The sequence below is a fragment of the Notamacropus eugenii genome, chromosome 1 (assembly GCF_028372415.1).
Source record: "Notamacropus eugenii isolate mMacEug1 chromosome 1, mMacEug1.pri_v2, whole genome shotgun sequence".
NCBI classification, from domain to species: domain Eukaryota; kingdom Metazoa; phylum Chordata; class Mammalia; order Diprotodontia; family Macropodidae; genus Notamacropus; species Notamacropus eugenii.
Genome location: NC_092872.1, coordinates 733,054,222 through 733,081,772, shown reverse-complemented (window position 1 = coordinate 733,081,772; position 27,551 = coordinate 733,054,222). Strand labels below are relative to the sequence as shown.

At 39.8% G+C, this 27,551-nt stretch overlaps 2 protein-coding genes across 5 annotated transcripts in view; one reads left to right on the top strand and one right to left on the bottom strand.

Moving 5' to 3' along the window:
• The window catches only part of CTNNA2 (catenin alpha 2), a 1,515,416-nt gene that overhangs the window by 1,226,454 nt on the left and 261,411 nt on the right, over window positions 1–27,551 (top strand). The gene's annotated exons all lie outside the window — the stretch shown is intronic.
• LOC140521708 (dnaJ homolog subfamily B member 12-like) lies at window positions 21,115–22,420 on the bottom strand. The gene has a single exon (XM_072637010.1). The coding sequence runs from the start codon at window positions 22,381–22,383 to the stop codon at window positions 21,256–21,258; it is 1,128 nt and encodes a 375-aa protein (XP_072493111.1). The 5' UTR covers window positions 22,384–22,420; the 3' UTR covers window positions 21,115–21,255.

The window sequence follows — 27,551 nt, the reverse complement described above, 5'->3', positions numbered from 1 at the left end:
TATATTAACTGTATGGGTGTGTGTATCATATGCACGTTATATATGGCACATATACACATGTCTGTATGTATCCATACATGAATATGTGCATTACACACCTCAATTTATGTACATATGTATTGCATATATGTACATGTACATACGTATGTATCTTATAAAGAGGTAATGATTCAGAGCAGCATCATTTGTGAAAAGATTAGTTTCCTGGAAGCCCAGGAGGCTGGAAGGAGGGCAGTGGATGCCTAGCTCCCCGGAAGCTTACCTTGGGCTTTTTCAGCCCCTGCAAAAAAAAAAAAAACATGAAAATCAGAGACCTATTGCCAGACTTGACTACATAAGGATGGAGTATTCAAGAAAGAAGGAGTCTGGTATATGATAGGCTTCAGGTGTGGGCAAACCTGCTGCATTTAGACAAGAAAGGGTGAGAAGGAACATTTGATTAAGGTAATTGAGGCAAACGGTAAAATAAAATGAATGCTGTCCTTGGAATGTGTGAAAGGGCCTGGATTAATATCTACTCTTTCTCTACCTGTGCGGACTTGGGTAATTCACTTCATTTCACTGGCCTCAGTTCCCTCATCTGGAAAATGAGGAGACTGGATTGTGGATGGCCTTCAAGGCTCTAAATCTTTACTCCTGTGAGTAACAATAATAGTATTTACTGACCATTACAATGTGAAAGCAATTTCTATAAGGTTTGCAAAGTACTTCTCCCTGTATGATCTCATTGGCTTTCACAAAAACCCTGTGAGGCAGGTGTTATTATTCTCCCTCTTTTATGTATAAGGAAGATGAGGTAAGTGACTTGCCCAGGGTCACACATCTAGTCAGCCTCCTAAGGAAGAATTCAAACTCAGATATTCTTGATTATAAATTAAGAGCTCTATCCACTGAGTCACCTAGATCAATGGGTCAGGGCAGGGGAAGGACCAGGAAGGAGAGAGACTGGGTGCAATGGTGATTCATGATCTCCTTGCCTTGTCCTGTCATTGAGGATTGATTCTATTCTTAAATTTAGAACTGGAAGAAACCTTTGAGATCATCTACCATAACTTATTTGGTTTAATGAATATTAATTAGTGTGTGAAGGTCCACAAATAGTATGAATAAATGTTGGAGAGTTTATAAGAGGAAGGGATCATTGTGTCAATCTGGGATTGGCTTAGATGGATGGGTGGGAGAGAAGAAGACTTCTGAGATTAGGGGTTCTTACCTTTGTGTCTATGTCCTGGACCCTATTGACCTTCTAGTGAAGCCTGTGCACCTCTTCTCAGAAGAATATTTTTAAGTCAATAGAGGGAATGCTAAATTTCAGATAAAGGTTTGTAAAAGTAAAGATATCATTTTTTTAGGTTAAGAATCCTCCAACTTAGACAAATGACATTTGAATTGGACCTTAAATAAAGAATGTGATTCTAATTGGAAGAGATAGAGGAGGGGTGTTTCCCAGGAATAAAAAACAGTGTGAACAAAGCTTCCCAAGAAGGCCAGTTTCCATGCCTTTGTATGTGTTATTCTCTGTGTCTGCAATGCCTGTCTTGCTCTGCCTCTTCAAATCTCCAGCTTTTTCCAATTACATTCTTGGTTTTGCTTTCTAAACTAGGAGTTTCTTGATTTCTCCTCTGACTTCCCCCTGGTTTTTTTGTGTTCTAAACCAATGAAATTTCTCTCTGTTAAATTACATCTTCATTTTTTTCTTTATCTAGTTGTGTGACCCTGGGCAAGTCATTTAACTTCTAGTGTCCCTGAACAACTCTCTAGGACTGTAAATTGGGGGAGAATTGCCCCCTCTGCATCACTGGTGGAAAATGTGTACACCAGGAATTTACCACACTTATTCATGTGTATGTTTTCTCTAGAGAGAGAGGGGGTGAGTTCTTCCTTAAGAAAAGGAATTGTTTCTTTGTGTGTGTGTGTGTGTGTGTGTGTGTGTCCATGTGTATATGTCCAAGTGTGTGTGTTTAGTTATTTCAATTGTGTGGACCTTATGTCTCTTTGTGACCCTATCTGGAGGTTTCTGGTAAGCATACTGGAATGGTTTACCATTTTCTTCTCCATCTCATTTTACAGACACAAAAATTGAGGCAAGTAGGGTTAAGTGACTTGCCCAAGATCACAAAACTAGTAAGTCTCCAAGACCAGATTTGAACTCAGGTCCTCATGACTCCAGGTCCAACGTTCTATCTATTGTGCCTTTTATCAATTCTGAACTTTCTAGCCCTCCTGTGAACTATAAACTCCTTGAGTGCAGGGAATGTTTCATCCTTTGTCTTTCTTCCTATAGTACCTATCAGAGTGCTTTGTATGCGCACATATGTAGACCACATATATCTCTGCACATACCCACACACATACACACACTTACACACACATTTATCCAAACCTGTAATTTACTCAGTGTGGTGAGTTCCTGCTATGGAGGCTCCTGACATTACAGGCAAGTCAGGGGACAGCTTATCTGTAATTTAAAGTCCTGTCAAGTTGCCAGTGACCCCCAGACTTGAACTGCTTTGCCCAGAATCACGGAATCATCATGACTCAGCCAGCACTTGAGTCTAGTTCTGGATCTCAAAGCTGGCCATCCAGTGTATTATGCCCAGCTACCTTTTCTACCTGACTTATAGTAGCCACTTAATACATATTGGGTTGAATTGAATCAAAATGTCTAAAGCATGAGGCCCAGGAAGAGGCAGATGGTGAGATGAGCCTGGAAAAGTCAATGAAAGGGAGATTGAGGAGTGCCTTCAATGTCAGGCTAAGGGATTTGGGATTTAAGATTTATTCAGTGTCAAGCCATGGATGCTTTTTCAAGCAAGAGAAGTGGGGGTGGTGTGTGTGTGTGTGTGTGTGTGTGTGTGTGTGTGTGTGTGTTGAAAGTGTCCATTAGGAAGCTGAACATAGCAGTCTTATATCAAATGGATTGGAGAGACGCTACAGGCACAGCCACATGGTGTAGGTGATGAGGTGACTTACTGGAGACAGTGAGCATGGAGGTGGGGCTGGGTAAATATGAAAGACACCAGGGAGGGGGAATCCACAGGATTCAACCACATATTGAGCTGGGGCTGAAGGTGGGGAATTTTGAAAGCAAGGAAGAGGGAGGAGGTAAAGATGACTGATATTTCAAGCCTGGGTGACTGGGAGAATGGTTGAGGCCATTAACAGGAACACAGCTGTTAAGAGATGCCTTGGGAATTAGGTCATAGCAAGGGCACCTTGCAAAAATCTTAGGAACGGTGAGACCAAAGGATTAATCTCTTTCAATTTAGATCAATGAGCAATGGACAATTTCATCCTTTCTCCCAAGATACCATTTCTGTAGGCATGGATCCTGAATGAATTGCACCTCATCTTTGAACATAAAACATGTTCTTTCCTTTTTCCTTTGGTTAGTGGCTTAAAAAAAGCATCTGTTTTGTTAAACCATCAAGCCCTAAGCACTTTTTATGAATTAAACCAAAGAAGGCTTTTTATTTTTTTTTTCCTGAAACTCTCATGTATCTCTCAGTTTCCTCCTCTGACAATCTTAAAACATTTTAGAGTGCGCAAAATAATAAGAGCCTTCTGCTAAGGGCACTTGTTGGTGGCAGATCTGTATTAGCCCATGGTTTATGGTGATTAAAATTTGATATAGTGCAGGCAAATCAATAGAATCACAGAGTCGGATGGTAATTTGCGGCAGATGGAACCTGAGAACAGCATTTCTATTTCTGTGTTATAGTCTTTCTGTCTATTAGTTGTGCTGGAGACTTTATTAATAGCCCCCTGACCATCAAGATGTCAATGCTGAAAAAGCCCCATTTCTCCCCCCCGCCCATCCTTCTTGCCATGTCAGGAGAATTGTATGTATCTTATTTTATGACATTTTTTTCTCCTTGTGAAAATATTTGGGTGCTGTCCTTTATTTGGCTTTTTTTTTTTCCTGTGCAAATGGATTATCCTGAGGACTGTCACGTCACACACAGCCCAGATGAAGGTGGCTATGGGCCCAGGGGGATTCAGACACTGTGGCTTCTTTTGATTCTATATCCTCCTCAGGCTGGATTTCTTGTGAAACAACAAAAGAAAACTAACTCCTGTAATAGACTTGATTATTTTTATTTTTTCACATGAACTAGAGTGTATGAATTTGGGTCCTATACATTTGGACTTGACAATGATCCAGATTCAGTACATGAGATTCTTACTGGGAAAAGCATTTGAAATAATTATTGCTGTTTAGCCATTTTTTGGTTGTCTTCACTCTGCATGACCCTATTTTTTTTGTTTGATAAATATATTGGAATGGTTTGTCATTTCTTTCTCTAGCTCAATTTAAAGATGAGGAAACTGAGGCAAATAAGGTTAAGTAACTTGCTCAGAGTCTTAGAGCTAAGACGGGATTTCAACTCAGTTACACCTGACTCTAGGTCCAGCACTCTATCTACTATACCACCTTGGAGGTCTCAGTCATGAAGACTGGAAAATTCATGACTGAGTAGTGTTTTTTTAAAATTCAATTATTCATTCCTTCTACGTAGACCTTAGTTTTTGACTCTAGCAATTAATTCTTTCATCTAAAGGGCTTTTATAGGTAGGACACATTTTTATGTCATGTTGTCCTGATGGGAATTGTAATGTTTTCATTATCTGGCCTCATTTGCATATTACTGTTTTATGGGCTGAATGTAAGTATAGCTTACTATCAGTGCATCTTAGCATTCTTCTCTGCCCATTCTATGCTATCTTTGGGGGAAGAAGACATTCTAAATTGTTTATATCGATAAATTTTATTGATTGGCTCCTCAAGGTCAGGTAATGAGTCAGCCTACCATATGCAAACAAAATGGCAACTGACGACTTTTCGTATGGGCACATTTATGAACGTGTCCATTTTGAAGAATCATGAGTATCTTATTCTTTTGATCTGAGTAGGGTAATAGAATCATGGAATTAGAGCTGAAAGGAACCTTAAAGGTCATTGAATCTAATCCTCTCATTTTATAGATGAGTAGGCTCAAGTCTAGAGAGATAAAGCGACATGACAAGGTCATGTAGTAAGAGGCAAAGGCAAGAACTGAATCCAGGTCATCCAAATCCAAATGCAGTAGGTTTTTTGTTTTGTTATGTCTTGTTTTATTTGTTTCCCTATTGCATATCAGTGCACCCCACCTTCCCCCAAAAACAAACAAGCAAAAAAGTACTGCTCTCCCTGCTCACTCCATTCTCTTAGGATACAATTTCCTTCAAGATTTAAATGCTACCTTCTGTTGCAAGACCTTTAAAGGGTCCCAGAGTTGCTAATGTTTTAACTTTCAAGTCTGTCTTTAGAATCATTTGGCAGTCCAGTGAAGTCTATGGATACTTCAGGATGTTTTTAATCACATACAATAAAATGTAATAATTACAAAGAAAATATTTTTGAAATGGTTATTAAAATATCACACACACAGTAAAGTAAGAAGCTTTCCTGTATATCAGTACATATGTGCATCCCTCATTAGAATGTAAATTCAAATGCAGAGACTGGTTTTGCTTTCTGTTTATTTGCTCGCATAACCAGCATCTAGGAATGGCTGGTTCATAGTAAACACTTAAAAACTTGTTGAGTGAAAGAGTGAGACATAATACTTTAAAAACTTATATTTATTTGAAATATTCTTTTTTTAAAAATTTGAGTCCCAACTTCTCTACCCTGTCACTCCTCTTCCACTTATTGAGAAGGCAGAGTTCATCAGTTCTCACTTTGGAGGTGGGAAACTTTTCTCATCTAAAATCCTTCAGAATTTCTTGGCTCACACTATTGAACAGAGTAACTAAATCTTTCACAGTGGATCGTCGTTGAAATATTATCACAGTGCACAATCCTTATTCTGTTCAATTCACTCTGCATCAGTTCTTGTAGGTTTTCCAATGGGTGTTGTGTTTTTTTTTTCTGAAACCTCCCTCTTCATTTCTTTTTGCATCATATCATTCCATCACAATCATATCCTATAACTTGTTCAATCATTCCGCAGTTCATCCCCTCAATTTTGAATTCTTTGTACAGAAAAAGCTACTATACATATTTTTGTGCACTTAAGTCCTTTTTTCTTTTTTGATGACCTCTTTGTATTATAGACCTACTAGTGATATTACTTTGTCAAAAAGTATACAGAGACTTTTCAGCCTTTTGGGCCTAGTTCCAAATTGTTCTCCAGAACCTTTGGGCCAGTGCGCATCTCCACCACCAGTGAATTAGAAGATGAAATACTCGTCAAATGGATCTGTGAAACACTCAAGTTAAAATCCAACCTCAGATATGTACTATCTCCATGAGGTAGGGTGAGTCATTTAAACGACTGAATCTTAATTTGTTTTTTGATGTATAATTGAGAAAGTGAAGTGGTGGAGTGGATATCCCCATCTGAAGTTGAGTTGAGTTAAAATCCAACTTCATATACTTACTAGCTGTGTGGCCCTGAGCAAGTCACTTAACCCTGTTTGTCTCAGTTTCCTCATCTGTAAAATGAGCTGAAGAAGGAAATGGCTAACCATTCCCATATCTTTACCAAGAAAACCCCAAATAAGGTCATGAAGAGTCCAACATGACTGAAATGATACAACAGTGTACAATGGGTGGGGGTGATTAATAATTCTAACACCCCACAGGGACATTTTCAACATCAAACAATGTAATATACTTAAATCTCTTTGCCAACTAAGTATTGTAATTGGTAAGATCAGATGTTATTGTTCTGTGGCTTTTTTCAGTAATATATATCCTTTGCAAAGTCACGGACCTTATCTTCTCTTTCTTTTGATCTCTTCCTTTTAATGCCTGATCTGTTCTTTAGACAAAGAAGATACTTAAAGAAACTTTCTACCAGACTCAAGGTTAGAGAAGAAACTCTGCTTTGATTAGACTTGATCCTCTTCCAAATCTGGCCAACCCAATCCTAGAGCTATTTGAGGAGGGAGCTGAAACTCCCTGAAGAAAAAGGGATAAGGGCTAGCACACTGCCTCTGGCAATGTGCTATATGTCAGAGTGACCAACCATCATTCAAGGGGACTTAGATGCTTCATTGTTTGAATGTAGCAGGGAGACCCAGGATCATCTTGACTTTCCATTTAGCTCTGGGCTTCTCTGATCATTGCTCTCTCTGAATGGTGAAAACAAGGGCATTGCTAAACAATTTTCTGCCCATCCTTTGTATGAGACCCTGTGGTATTTCATGACTCACCACTCTTCAGCATTGCCAAAGGAACATTAAAAAAATAATAAAATAGGCCTTTGTTTCAGGGAGAAGCTTGGGAGTCATTAAAATTCAATTCCTTTCAATTAAAGCTACATTAAATTTGAGGGTCACCCAAAGGGCAAGACAAAAATGCATGGTGGGTGTGATTTGGCTACAGCAGACCACAGAGGAAGGGTTGAATGAGAGGAACAGCTTTAGCCAGGCTATCAGGAAAAAAAGTTTGTTTGCTATAGAAGGTGGAGTAGACTAGGTGAGGAGAAGGAACCATAGGGACAATCTTTGTGCTCTCTTAGTATCCGCTTAGTGACATGATGCCCTGAGAAGGGCTTCTATTCCCACCCTGAAGGAAATTAATAGGAGGATACAGACATGAGTTGAACCAGAAGAGGTATGAATGGGCTGTGATGGGCATTGTGGGAAGGACTTACCACATCACTGAGATCACCCATCCAATTACCAAATTGTCTCTCTATGAGACAACTAGATTTAACTTGGGTCAGGATTAAATACAAAGCTTCCTAAAGAGATGAGTCAGTGTGTTGCTGTCCATAACGTCATGGATTCAGAGTCAGGCAGGAATACCTGAGTTCCAGTCTCTTCTCAGACATTTATCAAATATAGGAGCCTAGCTTATTCTCTTAACCTCTCTCTATCTATTTTCTCATCTATAAAATGGAGATTATAAAGTATCACATATTATTGTGTTAAAATGAAAATTCTATGTTCAAGTCTTCACGCTGATTAAAGAGGCAAAATTCAAGACAAGAAAGTTAAAAAAGGGTTTTATTAACACAACAAAGTAGCATGTGTTGTTGGGCACACAAGTTCATGCAGAATTCAAATTGCTTTTATAGACAGCAATAGGCATCTTCCAAAGAAGGGCAATGGGCTTAGTGCCCCTCAGCTCCTCCCTATGGATTTTAATTGATTCTTGTTGACTTTCAGTTTTAGTCCTGTCCAACCCATTTTCATCTCTTTTGGGGTTTTCTTGGAAAAGTTACTAGAATGGTTGCCATTCTCTTCTCCAGCTGATTTTGTAGATAAGGAACTGAGTCAAACAGAGTTAAGTCATTTGCCCAGAGTCACACAGCTAATGAGTATCTGAGGCTCAGAATTTGGACTTAGAAAGAGGAGTCTTCCTTATTCCAAGCCCAGTGAATTATGCACTGCCTGGTCACCTAGCTGCTCTATTTTGATTGGCCTACATTTCAAAGAAAAGATGGGATTAGTGTTTAAGAGATATGGAGAACACTTACATTTTCCTCTCCTATAGGGTCACCCTCCCCAAAGTCAAGCAAGATTAAAACATGGTGACTGTGTGCTAGTGACTGCTTTTACATCAATGAAAGCATAGTATATATAAAGAACTCGGCTAAATTTAAAGCATTAAATGAATGATACAAGTAAATAAATGTTAGCTAGGCTTAATAAATATTCTCAATGAGGCATCAAGAGAGCCTCATTGGTTCCAGTAGAAGCCAATCAGTCTTCATTCAACAATCAATCAATAAGCATTTATAAAATACTCACTGTATGACAAGCATGATGCTGTTAAAGATATAGAGAAAAAAGGGAAACCACCAAATTGTGTCCTCCAGTAACTTACGCTATAATGGGGATACAACTTGTGCAGAAATGGGAATACATTAGATGCCGAGTAGATACAAGAGAACTTTAGAGGGGAAGGTACTATCCAGTTCGTTTTCATTCAATAAACCTTAATCATTTGCCAATTCTGAACCCAGGGCTGAGATAGGCATAAATGGAGGCCCAAGGGAGGTATGCCACCTTTATCCATAGGGAATCTTCAGTATGATTGAGGCCATAGGCCACATACTTATGAAAATACAGATGAATGTTTAGAATTATTTGTTTTATTGGAATTTGTCTTCTTAATATGGTTCCCCAGTAGGCGTCTCCTCCATCTCTGTTTTTATTTCTGAAGGGTCTCACGTCTAGTACCAAGAGCAGAGGCCTAGCCTCTAGAATGCCTGTTCTCACTGTTTAATGGGCTGCTTCCAAGTTCTCAGACTAAAAAAACACATCTTACATGACCATTAGCTCTTGGGGTGTCCTAGTTAAATGGAAATTCTGTGTTAGAAGTTACTGTGAATTCTCTGTCCTAGTTCTCTTAGGAAGGGACACTGTGACCAGAAGCCCTGTGGACCATAATTAGGTCTGTGTTCAGGACTTTTCCTTAGCTACTTTTAGAAGTGTTAGAAAAAGGGAATAGGCCCTTTCAGGGGATAGTGAATCAGCCTAGGTGTGCATGGACACGTGTGAACATGAGTGTCCACGTGCTTACTTAGTGATCTCTAAGTCTACCAAACTTTTGCTTAGGGTGTAAGTTCTGGTTTTGGAGTATGGAAGATGAGCTGAGTTCAAATCTTGCCTCTGACACTACCTTTGATAGTAACCTTAAGTGAGCCACTCAATCTCTCTAGACCTCTGTTTCCCTATTTCTGAAAAGAGGGTATTGGAATTCATGAACTCTAAGGTCAGCAGCAGACCTAAATCCACTCACCACCATTACAATTACAAATCTTTTATTATATTTTTTCCTGCTCCCCCAGCTCCTCACACTTTCTTCTCTTTGATTGTCTTCTATCTGCTTTATATATCATTCATATATCTAGTTATTTACTTATTGGCATCTAATTTGGAATGTCAATTCACTGAAGGCAAAGACTGTTTTTTCCTTTCTTTGTATTCCTTAGCATGTAGGGTCTCACATATAGGAAACTTTCAGTACATGCTTGCTGCCTGAGAGACTGTCTGATAGAGTGGTATATCCATTTTTTGCTCCTCGTATTTTTACAATGTTCTATCTATGCTACAAAGTGAGAAGACCTTGATGTGCAAAAAGCTGAACTTTGGTGGCAGGAAGAGGCTTCCATTTCTTGAAGTTGCTGCATGATTTCTCAGATGTAATTTGGCTTCTCTCCTCTCCATTTTGGGGCCTAGATCATTCATTGTCTTTTTCAAGTGTCTGGACAAAAGCATGCCCTCATGCACTAATTCAGATATGCCCATCCAATGCCATGAGACAATCTGCCAGACATGCTGCTCTCCCCAGCTTTATTCACATGAGTTATGAAGAAATAAAGATAACACACACACACACACACACACACACACACACACACGCACACACACACACACACACAAAGCCTGGGCCTTACTGTTGGTAAACAGCATGGTAAGGGTAAAGAGTGCTGGCTGTGCAGTCAGATGACCTGAGTTTGAATTCTGACCCTTCTGCTTTGTACCTTTATGACCTTGGATGAGTCACTTAATTTCTTCTGGCCTCCATTTTCTCATCTGTAAACTGGAGGGGATGGTCTCTATGATGTCCAAGTTCCTTTTCAGCCCCAGGTGACTCATCCTAAGATTGTTCTCCTCTTCATCTCAAAGACAGTGTGTAAGGAGAAGGAAATCAGGACAGGATTCCTGTTTCAGTTGCTGCCAGTGAACTTTTCACTTTTCTCCCAAGGAAGGACCATGAGCACCCAGTCCTAGGTGTGGGAGTGCAAGAACATCACTTAACTGCCAGGTCGTTTACTGGGTCTTTATGAAGAAAGTGCTTTGATAGACTTGAATCTTTATCAGATGGTGTGTATAAGACTGAATCCTTTATATGACCTACCTCTGTTCCTTCCCACCATTTTTCCCACTTCCAGCTCAAAAGATCTTTTCCCCAACAATCTGATTGCCCCTCTCCCACCCCATTCTACAAGATCCAGCTAAAAACTCCACCTCCCTTTATCACCTCTTTCTTACTACCTCAGCTCATCAAACACCCTGACCCTGAATTCTGAGGACTCATAATTAATACTATTCATAAGATGCTGGGCTTATACTTTCTTTTATTAGTTTTCATTTGACGTGTATATATTTTGTTCCTCAATTGGAGCTAGGTTCTCTCAGATAAGACAGTAAAATATATTTCATGGAGGCAGGGACTGTTATGTTTTCTGTCCTTGTGCTCTCATTGACTAATACAATGCAGGCCACACAGTAGATACTTAAAAGCTTGTTATGTTAAATTATTTGACATCCCTATGGAATTTCTTTTTTGTGTCCCATGTGGGTGAGTGCAATGAGCGTCTATACACATTACATGTTCAAAATAGCTAGACTGTTAATTCATATTTCTAGTCACTTGCCTTCCTCTTCAAAATAACCCATAATACTTGACATTTTTTTCTCTCACTGTTTAAAAATCACCTCTTTCCCTCCTCTCTTTCTCTTCCTCTTCTCTCCATGTACTTCTTGTTCCATCCCCTTTTTTAATTTTCCTTTTCCTCCTGTTATTTTCTCCTCTTCCTCCCTCTTTCCCCTCTCTCTTACCTTTTCTTTTCCTACTTACCCTTATTTTCTCTCTCCTTATTTTCTCCCTCCCTTCTCCTTTATTTTTCTTCTCCCTTTTCTTTTTCCTTCTCCTGCCCTTTCTCTCTCACTCTCATTCCCTTTTCTCTCTACCTCTTTCTTTTCCTTCCTCTTTGTCTCTTTCCTCATTTCCTTCTTGTCATGTACTTTAGCCCATAATCTTCCTCTTTGTACTTTAGCCCATAATCTTCCTCTTTGCTATTTCCTTCTTATCTTTCTCGTATTCCCCTCCTCCTTCCTTTCTCTACCTTACATTCATGTGTCTCCTCCTTTTTGTTCTCCTTTTCTTTCTTTCCCTTTCTCTTCTCCCATGTTACCTCCTTCTCTCTCTTCTTCTCTGTTCTCTTTCCTCTCCCCATTATCTTCTTCTCTTTCTCTCTCCCCTCCTCCTCTCACTTGATTAATCGTTCCCTTTTCTACAGTTTTGTTCAGTTCCCTTTGTTTAAAAGTCCAATACTTTACCCACTCCCAAGCCTCCTGCTGTAGAGATCTAAAGAAGAACTCTACTTTTGAAGATAGGAGAAGTTACTTCCCTGGAACTTGAATTGACTGATGGCACTATCCTCTTGAGAGTTGTCCCCTCACCCATTTATACTTCCTGCCAGAGCTGAAACCAGACTGTCTGAGATTGGGCTGGAAGAGTGGGTACAAGAAGGGAAACAACTCTCTCATAGAAACACCAAGGGAATTCCAAAGTTAAGTCCCAGAAATAATCTGCTGTTTATTTTGCCGGAATTCTTCTGTAGTTTTGTGAAAACTAGCAAAGCCTTCCATTTCTACTTAGAAATATTTAGGGTAATATTATTTAGGCCAGTTGATAAGTTCCCCCTGGTAGAACTAAGGGACTGGTTGAAAATCTGGACTCGATTCATTATTCATAGACAGAGGGATGTTTTGTGTAGTATGATTTGATTTGGTCTCAAAGAATCCTGACTATGGTAGCCCTGCTTGCTCATAAACAGACAGAATAAATTCATTAGAGCTTATGTCAAGGCTGATTTTTATCTTCAGAGAAATGAGACAGTTATTGGAATAGTTCAGATCAAAAAAGCCCAAATGTCTTTTCATTATGCAGATCACTGAGGGAGGGGTTGAGAATGATAGGGGTCAGCACAGAGGCCTCTCTGCGCTTGTGGATGGAGTTTGCCCATTTGGGAGTTTCCTAGAACAATGAAAATGCAGGTTCTGTCTCTTGTGTCCTGTATTTTTCAATCCAGATGTAAAATTCTAAATTAATGGGTCATACTCTGCTTGGATTGAGAACATGTCCATGAGAACTGCTTGGGTGTCCATGGTCCAGTTCTCCCCTTATGAATAGAAGTAATAATAAAGTTATTCTGGCTCAGAAAAATGAAGTGTATTGAGTTATTTTTTTCCAGCCATGGGTAGAGGCCACTCTCAAATCCAACATGGATGTAGGCACAATGTAGGTGCTTTGTTTCAAGGGAAGTTTTGCTCTTAGTCTGTTGTACAGCAAGAAACAATGGTAGTGGTATTCATGGTGTTCAAAGTCCTTCTTAATCTAGCCCCCTCCTTGTCTTCTTACACCTTACTCCTTACCATATACACTTTGATTCGGTGGCTGACCTCCTGACTGTTTCATGAGAACAAAACATTCCATTTCTTGGTTCTGGACCATTTCCTATGGCTCTCCCCCGTGCCTGGAAAGTTTTTCCTCCTCATCTCTACCTCCTGGCTTTCCTGGTATCCTGTTTTCTAAAAATAAGCTTTTCCCAAGCCCTCTTAATTACTGTCCCCTATGAATTCCTTTCTATTTTCTTCTAGATAGCTTGTTTGTATTTGCTTGCCTTATTCACCTGTTACTTCCTGTTTTCATTGAGGTCAAGGATTACCTTTTGTCTTTTTTTTTTTTATCTCCAGGACTTAGCTCTGTGCCTGGCTCACAGTTGTTAAAGTTGTCATATTTAGTCTTGTCAGATTTTTTCATGACTTCATTTGGGGGGTTTTCCTGGCAAAGACACTAGAGTGGTTTATTATTTCCTTCTCCAGTTCATTTTACAGATGAGGAAACTGAGGCAAACAAGATTAAGTGACTTGCCCAAGGTCACAGAGCTACTAAGTGCCTGAGGCCAGGAAGGTAAATCTTTTTGACTCCAGGCCTGGAACTGTAGCCACTGTTCCAACTAGCTGGCCCTTTGGCTTACAATAAGCTCTTATAATAAATGTTTATCGACTGTTAACCTCTCTCAACCTCAATTTTTTTATCAGTAAAATGGGGATAATAATAGCAACTACTTCAAAGAGTGTTGTGAGGATCAAATGAGATATGCAAAATACTTTGCAAAACTGAAAGGTCTATAAAAATATTGTGATTAATGTGCAGAAAGGACAATGGATTTAGAATCTATGTACCTGAGTATGAATCTTGACTCTGAGTTTAGTGACTTTGGGCCAACTTGTGTATCATTTCAAGGCTTTTAATTCCTTTTTTGTAAAATGAGTTAACGCTGAAGTTCTATAAAGAAGGTTGCTGTTGCTGAGGATTTTGGGTTTCTTTTGGCAGAGGAGTAGGATCCTTTATTCTGGTCAGTCAGACTAACTGATCCAAATCCCTTTGCAGAAATGTATCGTGTCTCAAGGTAGCTCCCCATTCTTCTTAAAGTTCGCTGGTACCCCGCAAAACCTAACCATTTTGTGTATTCCAGCGGTGTCAAACCCAAATAGAAATGATTTCTAAATATTGATTTAGAATGCCACAAATTAACTTCACCTATGTTGTATCACATTTTTACTTATTTTGTTAAACACACCATAAATACATTTTATTTTGGTTTGGGCTACATGCACTCTGCAATTGCCAGATGGATCCATCTGTTTTAGCCTTTCAGGGCTCTTCCTTTGCTTTTCAGGGACAATAATGGGATAAGGAGTAGCTTTGGATGTCAGGGTCCTGCCTGGAAGTTCTGCCTTCATCATTTTTTAGTCATTTGACTAAATATGAGACTTCTTACCAGGCCTCATCTTCTTGTTATAGAAACCATGAAAGTTGGACTAGATACTCACCAATGGCAATGTCCCCTTCCAGATTTGTTGTAACATTAACCACGGTTACCCTCACTGATATTATATTTCACCCCTCCCCTGGAATTCTCTGGTACACTTAAAGTGATTGAGGCTGTCTCAGTTCTCTGCCAAAGGCTTTAGCCCCTACTAAACATGTTCACAAAGTTCAGGAGAGCCCTTTGCATACCATTTCCATTTAGCTACTAACAGTAGATTAGGTTTTAAAAAGGAATATTTACTTCAGAAGTATATTAACACAAATACAAACTTGCTTACCCAGCATGTGAGAAGCATAATCCTCCCCAATACCACCTCAGTTTCTGAAGAGGAGAAAAGGATTAGGTTCTCAATTTAGCTCACTTCTTATATAACCTAGTCCATACCCACCCCCTCTAGCCTTGATCTAGTGTCAGGCAAGCTGGCTTCTTGTGTCTTCCTTGCTGGACTGGCTGGCTCAATATCCCTCCTCAGATCCTGGTTCCAAGGTCATCAAGGTTCAAATAGAGACAACCACTTCCAGGCCTAATATCTAAGGAGCGAGGGCAAAAAGGGGAAGAGGTCTTTTCTTCTGATTTAGTTATTGAAGCCCAGGCTGTGAATGACTTTGGATCTTCATCCTCTGGATGTATTAGGGAAGAGTGAGAGAACAGAGAGACTGTCCCAGTATGGCCAGTTTTATAGATGCAGCCTATTTTGGTTATGCACCCATTAAAAAAACAAACAAACAAACAAACAAACTTATCCTACTCATTGTAGAAGCATAGGGAACTGCCATATTAGATAATACACACATGTTCAGGACAAAACCAATTTCAATAGCACTCTATGTTTCTAATCTGATTAAGAAATGTATTCTAGTTGAGAAGAGATAGAAGAATGTTTGCCACCTCTGGCATTTCTCGAATAAATATTTTCAGAAAGCATATATGCATTTTAACTGTGATCTTTCAAAAAATTAAACTTCCTTTTTTTGTCTGCCCCAAAGAAGTGATTCTTCTTGGGCTTATGAGAGATGGCATGGGAAAAGAAGAGATATATAATGTTTTAAACCAAGAAATTAGAAAGGGCAGCCACAGAGCAGCAATTTAAGGAGATATTTGGAACATCAGTCTTTTCTTGGGGGTGCCCTTTATTTCACTCTGTGTAAAATCCTGCATTGTTCATGAGTGGGTAGGACCATCATCATCAGGAGACACATCAGCACACAAAGAAGGGAGCTATATTGTCAGAAAGACAGAAACTATGACACTGGGCAAGTCATTTCTCCTCTACACAACTAACTTTCCTCATCTGTAAAATAATAAAAGATTAGGTGACCTTTGAGGTTGATTCTAGTTCTAAATCTATTATTTGATGCCTTCCTCCTTTAAATTATGGCAACCTTGGTGCCAGCTTTTTTATTCCCTAAAACAAAGCAATTTCTTTGAGGATAGGGTCTGTCTTTGTGTTCCCAGTACAACACAAGGCATTGCATATAGTGAGCTGAATGGATGTCTGTTGAATGAATGAAGGCAGTATGGCAGTTTTTGCATGTCTCTGCTCTCTAAAATCATTCCAGCTCTGACTCTGTCTAGTGGAGGGAAGCCCCCCAAATCCTATTTAAAAAGCTACAAATAAATCAGGCAGGGTCCTGTTAAGAAACTTGTTGAACTTACATGCTTAATTAACCCCTCTTTAGTCTGTTCATGAATGGGAAAAAAGAAAAACACTCTTATATTTGGCTTCAACCTGCATGCTGTCATCAGCCTACAAGACTCCCTTTGGTAAGAAACAGATTGAAACCAACTCATGTTGCCGCTAATCTTGAGTGACAGCCATTTAGCCAGCAGACATTTTGCATGGTCTTTGGAGAATTATAGCACATATTAAGTATCCCCATATCCCACTGCATTCTTATCCAAACAGTTGGAGTACTTTTTAGATCTTAACATGAAGCTGTTCGGAGAATAAAGAAATGATCTTGTTCACAGAGGATGGTGTTTCAGACAGAATGCCAGCCTGTCTTTTAAAGAAGGCCTGGCTGCTGAGGGGATGATTGTTGATGACTGATGACTCTCTTTCTTTCTCTTTCTCTCTCTCTCTCTGCTTTCTTCTCCATTTCTTACTTTTTCTCTCTCTGTTTCTCTTTTGTTTTGCTGTTTCTCCCTCCCTCCTTCTTGAATTATACACGTATGTGTGTATCTCTCTATATAAAGACACACACACATATAGGTCATATTTGTATGTATGTGTATGTATGTATACATGTATTGATTAATTTATGATATATTCCTTTTTATTTGTATGATCATCCATCCATCCATGCAATCATCCAATCTTGGGCAGAGCTAAAACTGCTTTCCCCCTGTTTCTTGCCTCTTTGGGTGAGTGTTTATATCAATGGGGCCTCTCTGGGATTGGGAACTTTCAGAAATCAAGGGCAGATCTGGGTGGTCTGGTTGCTTTGTTGTAGCCTCATTTTGGCCACATGATAGGAGGCTGTGTTTCAGAGTGGTAGACGGTGAGTCTTGGAGTCAAAAAGTCCCACTTTCAAGTTTAGACTCAGACACTTACTCACTCTGAGCCTGGGCATGTGACTTAACCTCTCATTGCTCCAGGTAATTCTTTTTACATTATCTGTTGCTGCATTGTTGCCCTGAATCATTGGGGGAGGGAGAGACTGTTCCACAAGAGCAACTCTTTTTTGACTTTCTTTGTATCCCTGACACTTACACAGTGCCAGCAACAGAGTATGTGCTTAATAGTGCTAGTTGACTTGACTTGACTTGATATCCCAGGGATGCACTTAAATATATACACACAGTATGTGCTGGACACTGGAGATTTGAAGACACAAAGTTAAAAACTTTCATTCTCAAGGAGTAAGTATTGGGGGAAGATCTATTTCCCCCAACTACTGGGAATCTCCTGGGAGGAATCACAAGTCTTGATCAAGAAGGTGATGACATTTGCATCATGATCTTCATCTAATAATGTTTTTTACCATCTTCATGCAGTTTTATCCACACAAAGATAGCACGTGTGTTATTATCTTCATCTAATATGGCTAGGTGGCAATTAATCCCAACAATGAATCTCAGGAATTGATTTAACCCTAATTTCTGCTGCATATTTCCATTGGGGTAGAACCAATTTCTATATTTTAGACAATTGTAATTTTAAATGCCAATTTGAATATATATAGTCACTTTAGGGGATTCATTATTCACATTAATTAGGAGGTAGTATTGACACAAATAAACAGTTATGATTCTCTTCATATAGTGCCAGATATTCTAATAAAATGAGTAGAATTAGAATAATTGAATTAGTAATAATTCATCTTTATTTATCATGACTATATAACTAGGGTAGGGTAGTCAGGACATTGCCCCAGTATACAAAATTTCAAGGTCACTGATAATACTTGAGGTCCTTCAGAAGTGCAGGATCAACAAAGACTGGTATCTAGTTAGCAATGATAATTAAGTGAAATGTATGCCACAATAAAACACAAAGGTGTGATTAAAAAAAAAGATGAATTGGTCCTATGACAAGAACAAAGGATACCAAGAAAATGAACAGAATGTTCTGTGATAAAGTGATGGGAAAGTACAAATGAAAACTGAATGAGTAGGCACAAGTAGAGTGGAATCTGATTCAGTACAATGCATACATTAATAAGATAATAAGATGAAAAAAATCACAGAGCCATTCAAATATTTCAGTATTCATTCTAAATAAAAATTTCTGCTGTACACAAGGATAACAATCATGGGTGTTGACTACATCTTCTCTTTACTGTTTGCTTTTTATTTCGTATATCTTTGTGTAGGTGTTCATATGAGAAGAACAGTGATTTTTGTCCCTATATCAGCCAAATGGTCATAGTTAAAACACTGATGTCCTAAAACTTTAAATACATTTCTTGGTTCTCTATTTTCTATTAAAGATATCCTTAATAGCTTCCTACTTAGATCCCCATGTTGGTCAAGTTCCTGATTCAGATACAGGTTCTGTTAAGAGCATAGCAAAACAGCAATTATATTTTTGATTATACTGTGCAGCTCATGATTTCTCCAGGTTAATTTCATGTTAACATCCTAATAAATGATTTTCAGCAATCTCAAAATATCCTTGGTATCTTTTTTTTCATTGTAGAGATTTCCAAGGTTTAAATGAAATTTTCATAAACCCAAAATTGTGTCATGTTACCTATGAATCACACTACTAGAGTGGATTGGGCACAGAACAGGTGGTTTTCATTTTGCCAATAATTCTTTCCCTTACATACTTTCAATCTGTTTTAACATGCAAATATTCCAGTCATTATTCTTCATTGTATATTATCAATATACTCTCTATCAAATAGCGTTTGGAAAGGGATTGGACCTGTGATTTTACTGTTCTAGGGAACTCCTTGGGGAAGAAACTTTCATTCTCAATGACTGTCTGCCCTTTCTCCAAAATAGAGTCAAGATCTGTGCTTCTCAAAGCATGAGAATTCCCAGATGTTTTGCAAAGTCCATAATGCACAATTTTTACTTTCTAATGCATTATCTATTGATAACTATAATGCACATAAACAAAAGTTCTTTTATGATGGGGGAAAGTCCTTGATAATTTTTAAGACTGGAAAGGGTTCCTGAGAACAAAAACTTTCAAAACTTCCCAGCTAGAGCAGTGGTTTTTCTCAAATGGAAACAGGAGAAGATCTCTACCACTTCATATTGACTTAAAAAAACACAAATAACTATTATCTGGGTTTTATTGTATTTTATTTATGCTGTTAAGTATTTCCTAATTATATTTTTATTCTGTTCTGGCACTGGGGAGTGAGGGGCTACTTTGTGTTTGACATTTCTGTATCAGATAGAGAACTGGGAAACAAAGAGACTTGTTCCAGCTCATATAACTGGTATGGATCACAAAGACAGGACCTCCCAGGATGTCCTAGCTTTGAGGTGGACCCTCTGAACACTATGCAACATTATTTCAGTGAAACTCCCACTTTTTGTATGTTGTATTGTGTTTGTTTGTTTTGTGACTAAGACTTCTATGCTTTGGTTTAGAGTTTGGTCTTATCATAAATTATAGTACTTGAGATATTTTCTACCTTCACTGAAAGAGGCATAAAGTTCTGGGCTCGTTTTAATAAAGTTTTAAGTCCACTAAAAAAGTGTCATTATCAATGTAGGAAATTTTGTGTGTTTCACAAGATTGTTTGAAGAACAGGATCTTAACATTTATACTAATACCTTCCAAGTTGTAGGCTAGTTTTCTGATGAAAAACCAAACAAAGAAACAAACTCTAAAACAAACACAGGAACAGGCAAAAGTAACGTTTGCTAGTTTAAGCAGGTTCAAACTAAGACTTCTGTTATCATGTACTGCATTATTCAACTCTTCAGAGTTGATGTTTCCATATTGGTAAAATGTAGAATAATCCCACAGCTGTATTCTGTTGGGAACTGAGTTTTTGAGGAGGTTGAGGAGAAGTTGGTGAGTCAGATTCGCCCCAGGTAACAGACACCAAACTACCTTCCAGCCTTGTCTTCAGCCTCCATATGTGGACTCACTGGAAGATCTCTGCATTATTGATCAAAGCAGCCAGTCTGGCTTCTTTCTGAAGCACCTCCTGGCAGAAGGTGTTTGTGGAGAGAGGTCCAGTCCTTGATGATGAAGTTGACTGGGAGGGACAATATCTGCTACCAAGCACCAACACAGGCTGCTGTTTTTAACCATCATGATGGCCATCTGGCCAGAAGTGATTCAGGTTCTACCACAAGGGTAGAATTTCAGTTGATTGATATGTGTGCAAAAGGAATTCCAGCAGAGGGAATATTATGAGCAGAGACAAAGAGGCAGAAATACATGGGACATATTTTTTAAATGAGAATATCAGTTTGGCTAGTGTGTAGGATGTGTGAAAATCAAGTTCAGTACTGAATTAACCATCTAATTTCAGAAATGACCAGGAAACTTCAGTATATAAGAGCGTAGGTAACTTGTAGTCTTTCAGATGGCAAAAGACTATAGGACATGTTATAAATGGATAGATACTGAAAGATTCCAGTAAATGGAGGTCAGTCCCACTTTCACACCCATTGTTCCTTTCTCTAGCCTTTCTGTGTACTAGATGACCCACTGGACTGATGTCACTGTTAACCTGAGATCAAAGCTCTCTGTGATTTATCAGGTTTAACCTTTCAGTGCTCCAAGCAGAACAGTTCCTTACCAAGGCTCCCGTAATGATGAAATCACAGGTCTGAAAAAGCAAACAGACAAGAAAAGACACAAAGAATTTCAATAAACCTGATCAGCTGCTTCTGTTTCTGGCATCTCTTTTTGAACTATGTATATATTTGCATTACCCTATGGAGAGCTCATCATAAAGACTAAGAGTGATCTTTGGGAACTTCCAATGTAACCAAAAATGTGCTGGTAAATGTTTAACAATTAGCTTTCTCAAAACAACAACAAAAAAGTCCCCATGACAATTTGTTTTTGCATTATTCATCCTCCAATTCCACTTTAATGTAAGGGTTTTGCTCCTTAAATATGATGTCCATCACCTTGGCTCAGTGCACCTCACTGAAAATTCTCCAGGTATTTCATAGTCTCAGCAGGGTGGTCTGGCATTGACTATCCATGCAGAGAGGCCTGCACCTCTGACAATCTGCTACAGCTCGGGGTGCCCATCCTCTGTGCTTTGTGATACAGACCCGTGTCTCCAAGGTATCGGGCTTGATAGAGTAAATTTTCTATCTGCTGCTTCTCTTTCCAGCAGTTATTTCGGAGGTTGGTTACGTAGTCGTCTTCCACTTTCCATTCTACCTTCTTTAAGCTGGAACCGGTGAACTCTTCCCCAAAGTTTTCCGATACGTAGTACGGCACTTGGAGGTGCTCAGTCAAGCGCTTGTGGACGTGTCCCACTGACGGTCTTTGGCTGAGGCTGTATGGTGGCCTGGAGACCATCATCTGGTTGAATGCTGACACAGTGATTAGGATGAGGATGGGCATCAGCAGCACAGATAGCCCCAGGCCGCCATCACCCTGGTTCTCCCAGCGGCGGTCAGGCCTTTGGTGGTAGGTGTACCTCACGTGGTCATTTCTGTAGACATGGATGTTACTGGAAGGAAAGACACCACCAAAGAACATGTTGAAGAGGTCCTCAGGGGAGATGTCTGCTTCAAAGCCCCGGTGGAAGTGTCCGTGGTCCTGGCCCTGCTGGGCAGCCTGGCTCTTTTCGTCCCCAAACTTGTCGTACTGCCTCTTCTTTTCAGAGTTGCTTAGCACCGCGTAGGCGGTACCGATGGCTTTAAAAGCCTCTGTGGCACCAGGAGCGTGGTTCTTGTCCGGGTGAAACTTGAGGGCCAGTTTTCGGTAAGCCTTCTTCAAGGCCTCTTCCGAGGCTTCTCTGCTCACACCCAGGATCTCATAGTAGTCTTTACACTGCTTCACCCTTTTCACAGCTTCCATCTGATCCTGTGTGTAGCCTTTCGTGCCCTCTGCTCTAACCTCACCATTGGCAGAAAGGGTTTCTCCCCCACCCATTTTCCGGTGAGAAGTGGCTGTGTCTTTTGGCCTGGTCTGGCCATGAAAGGTCTGTCCATTCTGGGTGAGAGATTCAATCAATGTGTGCACCCCTGGAGTCGGATAAAGCCTCTGTGCCTTTTCCAGGAAGCGTAGAGCCCGCTCGGGTTGGTGGCTCTTGATGGCGCTGAGGGCGATGGTGATACAGCGCTCGGCTTCATCTTTATTGGATTCCATGGCAAACTGGGGCGCGAGGCAGGGAGGCGGACGGAGGCCGTTGGGGAAGGCGGGTTTCGCCTGCGACCAGCGCGTAGTGAAGTAGGGGGGCTGTTGTTGCGGTTAATAATTAATTTGTTTTCAGCATTCAACAATCACTTCTACAAGTTTTAAATGCCCCCGTCCTTCCCCCTCCCTTCCCACGATGGCATGCAAACTTATATGGGTTCTACACATCCATTCTTATTAAACACATTTTCACATTAGTCCCATGACAGATTTTTAAGATTAATCACCATTATTTGCATTTTCTTTCTCCTTTCCCTAAGTGTAGTATATCACCCAAACAATAAATCAAGTACTGATGTGGGGCATTTGCAGATTTTTGAAGTGTAAATGCTCAGATTGAGAACATCATAATCTAGTCGGGAGAGCCATTAGGAGCAAACCCCTAGAACTATTTTCTTCAATCCAATGCATTGAAATACAGAGAGAAATGAATTATCTACTGTTCACGGGGGTCTCTGCTAGATTGTGAAGATGCAAGGGCATCAATGAAATGATACCTGTCCTCAGGGAACTTACATTCATATCTCAGGATACCATGCCAATATTCAATAGCCCATAAACATTTCTTAAGTACCTGCTATGTGCCCCAAGCCATGTGCTGAAGACACAAAGAAAGGCAAAAGACAGTACAGGATCTCCAAGAGCTCACAGTCTAAACGGGGTACTTGTGTATTACACGTGTGAAAGTACTAGAACAGGATAATAGTAATTATAGTAATATTTATAAAATATTTCAAGATTAGGAAATCATTTTATAAAAAATATTTGATCCTCACACTCTCTTTGAGGGAGATGATTCTCTTCTCTCTATTTTGCAGGTGAAGAAACTGAGGTAAATTGATTTGCCTAAGGTCACACAGCTCAGAGATATCAGAAGAGCTGATACAAAATAAGACCAAGTTAGCTCAAGAGTGAGAAATTGATAAGAACAGATGGAGGCCAATCAGTAAGTAGTACTGGTTGGTCATTGAAGGAAGATGCAAATGAGTCTAGCAGGCAGAAATAAAGGGAGCATTCCAAGTCTAAGGGATAGGCTATGGAAAGACACACAGAGAGACAAAGTCTTGTGTATGGGGGAGAGCCAGTAGTCCAATTTGACTAGAACAGATGGTGATGAAGGAGAATACGTGTTATTTGAGAGTGGCTAGTGACTTTGACAGTGCTTTGACCTGGGTCAGAGCTCAAATAAAGGAAGTTTCCCTTGCTGTTTCCTAAGTTGTGATTTTAATGGCATCAGGGAAGAAAGGTCAGGTCAATAGTAAGTTTGTGTCAGTGGGTTTAATGAGATCCCTTTCCTTCTGGGGAGAAAGGGCTTCAGCAGCCTAAAAGCACTGAAGTTCTCAAAGGGGAAGGTGAGGGATTCTGCCATTGGAAGGAGGGCTTTGAAAAGAGAGGTGGGGGCTGGAAGACAAACTGCCTCCTTCACAGTTCTGCATGCATCCAGCCCTGATCTCAACTGAGGTGTGATGATAAGTAATGAAAGTGATCATTTTTAACTGATAGGTCAGAATGCATACATACAAATGAGGGATATCTTTCAAAGTAATCACCTTGGGAGGTGATGGCGATGAATGCTGCTTTTACTTAAAATGTTTCTGGGCTTCCTTCTAATGGATAGCCTGAAGAGACAGTTAGGAAGGGATGAATAAGGCCTCCACTGCCTCTACTCTCAGACCTCTGGTTAGTCTTGACCTTGTAAGTCTTTGATACACTCACCATATAATAGTGGGAACCAAGGCTCTTTGGGTTAGTTTCCATGGAGGCAGGACCAATGTCTCATCTGAGCTGTCTTGTCGTGTAGCTCTCAGGAACATCTCTCAGATATTTTATTCTCCCCTCTCACAAAGCCACCCCCATCCCAGTTTAGGATCTCATTATCTGTCACCTGTCCTAATGCAACATTCCGCTAATTAGACTTTTAGATTCTAGCCTCTTTACTCTCCAACCTGTCCTCTATATAGCTACAATAACTTTGCTTAGCAAGGTCTGACCTTCCATTATGGAAACTTGGTGATTTAGTCAATGGACCACCGAGCCTGGAGTCAGGAAGGTTTGGGGCACTTGCTAACTATGTCCATATTCTCTTCCTTCCCTTCTTCCTTCCTTTCCTTCCTTCTCCCCTTCCTTCCCCACCTTCCTGCTTCCTTTCTTCTCTCCTTCCCCTCCTTCCTGCCCTCCATTCCATTCTGTCTTCTTTCTTTCTTTTTCTTCCTTCCTTCCTTCCTCTCTTTCTCTCTCTCTCTTCCTTTCTTTCTTCCCTTCCTTTTCCTTCCCTAGTTCCTTCCAACTCCTCAGTGTGTATATATATGTACGTATATATAGACACACACCTACCTACATACTTACATATATATACACAGCTAATAAGAGTCTCTGCCTGCACTTGAACTCAGATCTTTCTGGCTCTAGGCCCCCAGCATGCCACCTATCCACTGTGTCACCTGTCTGCCTAAACTGGATCTCTACTTTGTCATTGTTCTCCTAGAACAGTGCTCTGCTCATAAGGGTTACATAATAAATGTTTGATGTTGTTCATATTTCTGAGCCTTATAAGAAAGCCAGTCTCTAATCTTTAGTGGCATACCACAACAAAATCAATGAGCACATCACTCCTACAAAGGATGGAGATTTGCCTTCAGTGGAGGAATTCTCAAGAATGAGGTCTGGACTCTCATGGAAAGTTCATAGGGGGCAATCCAAGAATGTTCAGAGGTCTAGAAATTTCATAAAAGTAAGATTGGCCTCAAAAAGATGTCTGCTTGGGCACACTTGAGGACCACATGTGGCCTCCTCCCTGATTATTCTAGATTGTCAAGACTGAGTTGGAACTTTCCAAGTGTTAGTCATTTTGTTAAAGAGTCTAAGTTCTAATCAAGCAATTATCAATTCAAATAAAAAAAGACATTTGTCAAGCATCTGATATGTTCCAGGACCAGTGTTAAGCTCTGGAGATCAAACATTTGTTAAGTGTCTACCAGATGCCAACAGAGGGCCCTGATGGCTACGGGGGCAGAGAATTCTTTGAGATCAGGAATACCTGGGTTTTAGTGCAATCTCTTTCACATTGAGACTATGTGATGATGCTGGCCAAAGTCTCAACTTTTCACTGCCAACTCTCTCAGATTCCAAGTCGTAGGGAAGGTCGTGATCTGCTTTGGTGAAGGGATTTTCCTCACTTGAGAACAAAATGATTAACCAACACATTGACTGAGTCAGACAGTATTTATAGTGTTACACATCCATATTGCCCCACCCCATAAAGAAGGGAGAAAAGAGAATTTTCTTAACTCCTCTTTGGGGCCCAGGCTGGGCATTCTAATTGCACAGCCTTCACATTGTACTACAATAATAATTATCTCCATTTTCAAAAGGGTAAAACTGAGGTTCGGGAAAGCCAGTGATTAAACAGCAAGTGAGAGTTTTAGGTAAATTTCCTGACCTCATTGCTCTACTCAATAAAATGGCTGATAAAATCACTTGATGTTGGACTTATTTTTTTTTTTGTGAGATACAAGAGAATCTCCTTCTCCATTCCTTCTTATGTGATTAATAGAAATCTACCTGGTCATCTATTCTTGGCTGAAAAAGTCACTGTCTCTACCATAATAGCAGTTTTTTCCCCATCAACTAGATAAGGAAAAATCTGCTTGCTGGCATCTTGAAACCAGGGTACAAATTTTTTGGGGGGATTATATATAAAATCAATGCTATATTCTCATCCTGTTTAGATGAGCCTACCTTATTCTCATCTAACTCAGCTAACTGGTTCTCTGGATAGAACACTGGAAGATTTATCTTCCTGACTTCAAATCTGGCCTCAGATACTTACTGCCTGAGTGACCCTGGGTAAGTCACTTGACAGTGTTTGCTTCAGTTTCCTCCTCTGAGCTATTGAAAGAAAATGGCAAAGCACTCCAACATCTTTGTCCAGAAAACCCCAAATGGGGGTCATGGAGAGTTAGACACATGACTGAATCTACTAAACAACAACAGTATTCTCTTACAAAATCTTCTTGCTTCCTTACTCTCCATACCCCTATGGCCTCATCCCCTGCCCCCCCCCCCCCCAATCTCATACCAGTTCTTTAATTGATCTCATGTAGCCGATTTGCTGGTGGAATATTTGCCCTCTGCTCTTAAATTGTCATTTTCCTTTCCCCTTCTCCTTTCACAAAGTGACTAATTATTCCACATTCAATGTTTCCTACTCCAGATGCTCCCTTATAGTTCACATCTCTTATCCTGTAAGCTCTATAAAAGGCTGCTAAGTTGAGAGTGGTATGTCATAATCCCTGACCTCTCTCCCAAAGTCTTTTCATACATCAGCTGTCTAAGTGCCTCATGTCAGGCCCCTTGGCCAATTTATCATCTCCCTAATGGTCTCTTTGACTGCTACTTTATTTTAGTTAAGCTTTTCTTTCTCTAGTATCCTAGACATGGACATGGGATGAGACACCTGTAATGATTATATGAATCATTTCATCAGGACAAGCTTATTTTCTTCAAGACAGAGCCTCTTGGAGGCATGTTGGAAATGTTCACAGTACCATAGACACATAGATGTGGAGTTGGAAGGGACGGCAGAGGTCATCTGTTCTGACCTTGTTTTATGGAAAAGCAAGTGGCATATGGGAAGCAACCCTGACTCTGGAGTCAGAGTTTCCAGTTTTCTTTCTCATGCTAGCTACCTATGTATACTTAGGCAAATCACTTAGACTTTCTGGGTCTCAGTTTCCTCATTTATAAAATGAAAGGTTGAACCAGGTAGTCTCTGCAATCTTTTCTACTTATAGCTCTATGATCATATACAGGTCTATGGCATTGGGATTCAAGTAGATTACCTTAGGAACTTATCTAAGATCTCAAAACTTAGCATATACCAGAGTCAGAATTTGAAATATATCTAGAGACTGACAGCTGAGAAGGGATGAATTATATCTTGCATTACATGTGACTCTTAGCATACTCACACATTCTCAGCAGAATTTTTAGAGTAGATCTGAATTTTGCCCCTCTTGTTTTTCTTTTCTTTCTAGAAAAGATTCAGTGACTTTCTGGTCTTATGCAGTAGTGGAAAGAACACTAGACTGAAAATTGGGATTGTGTTCAGGTCCCAGTCA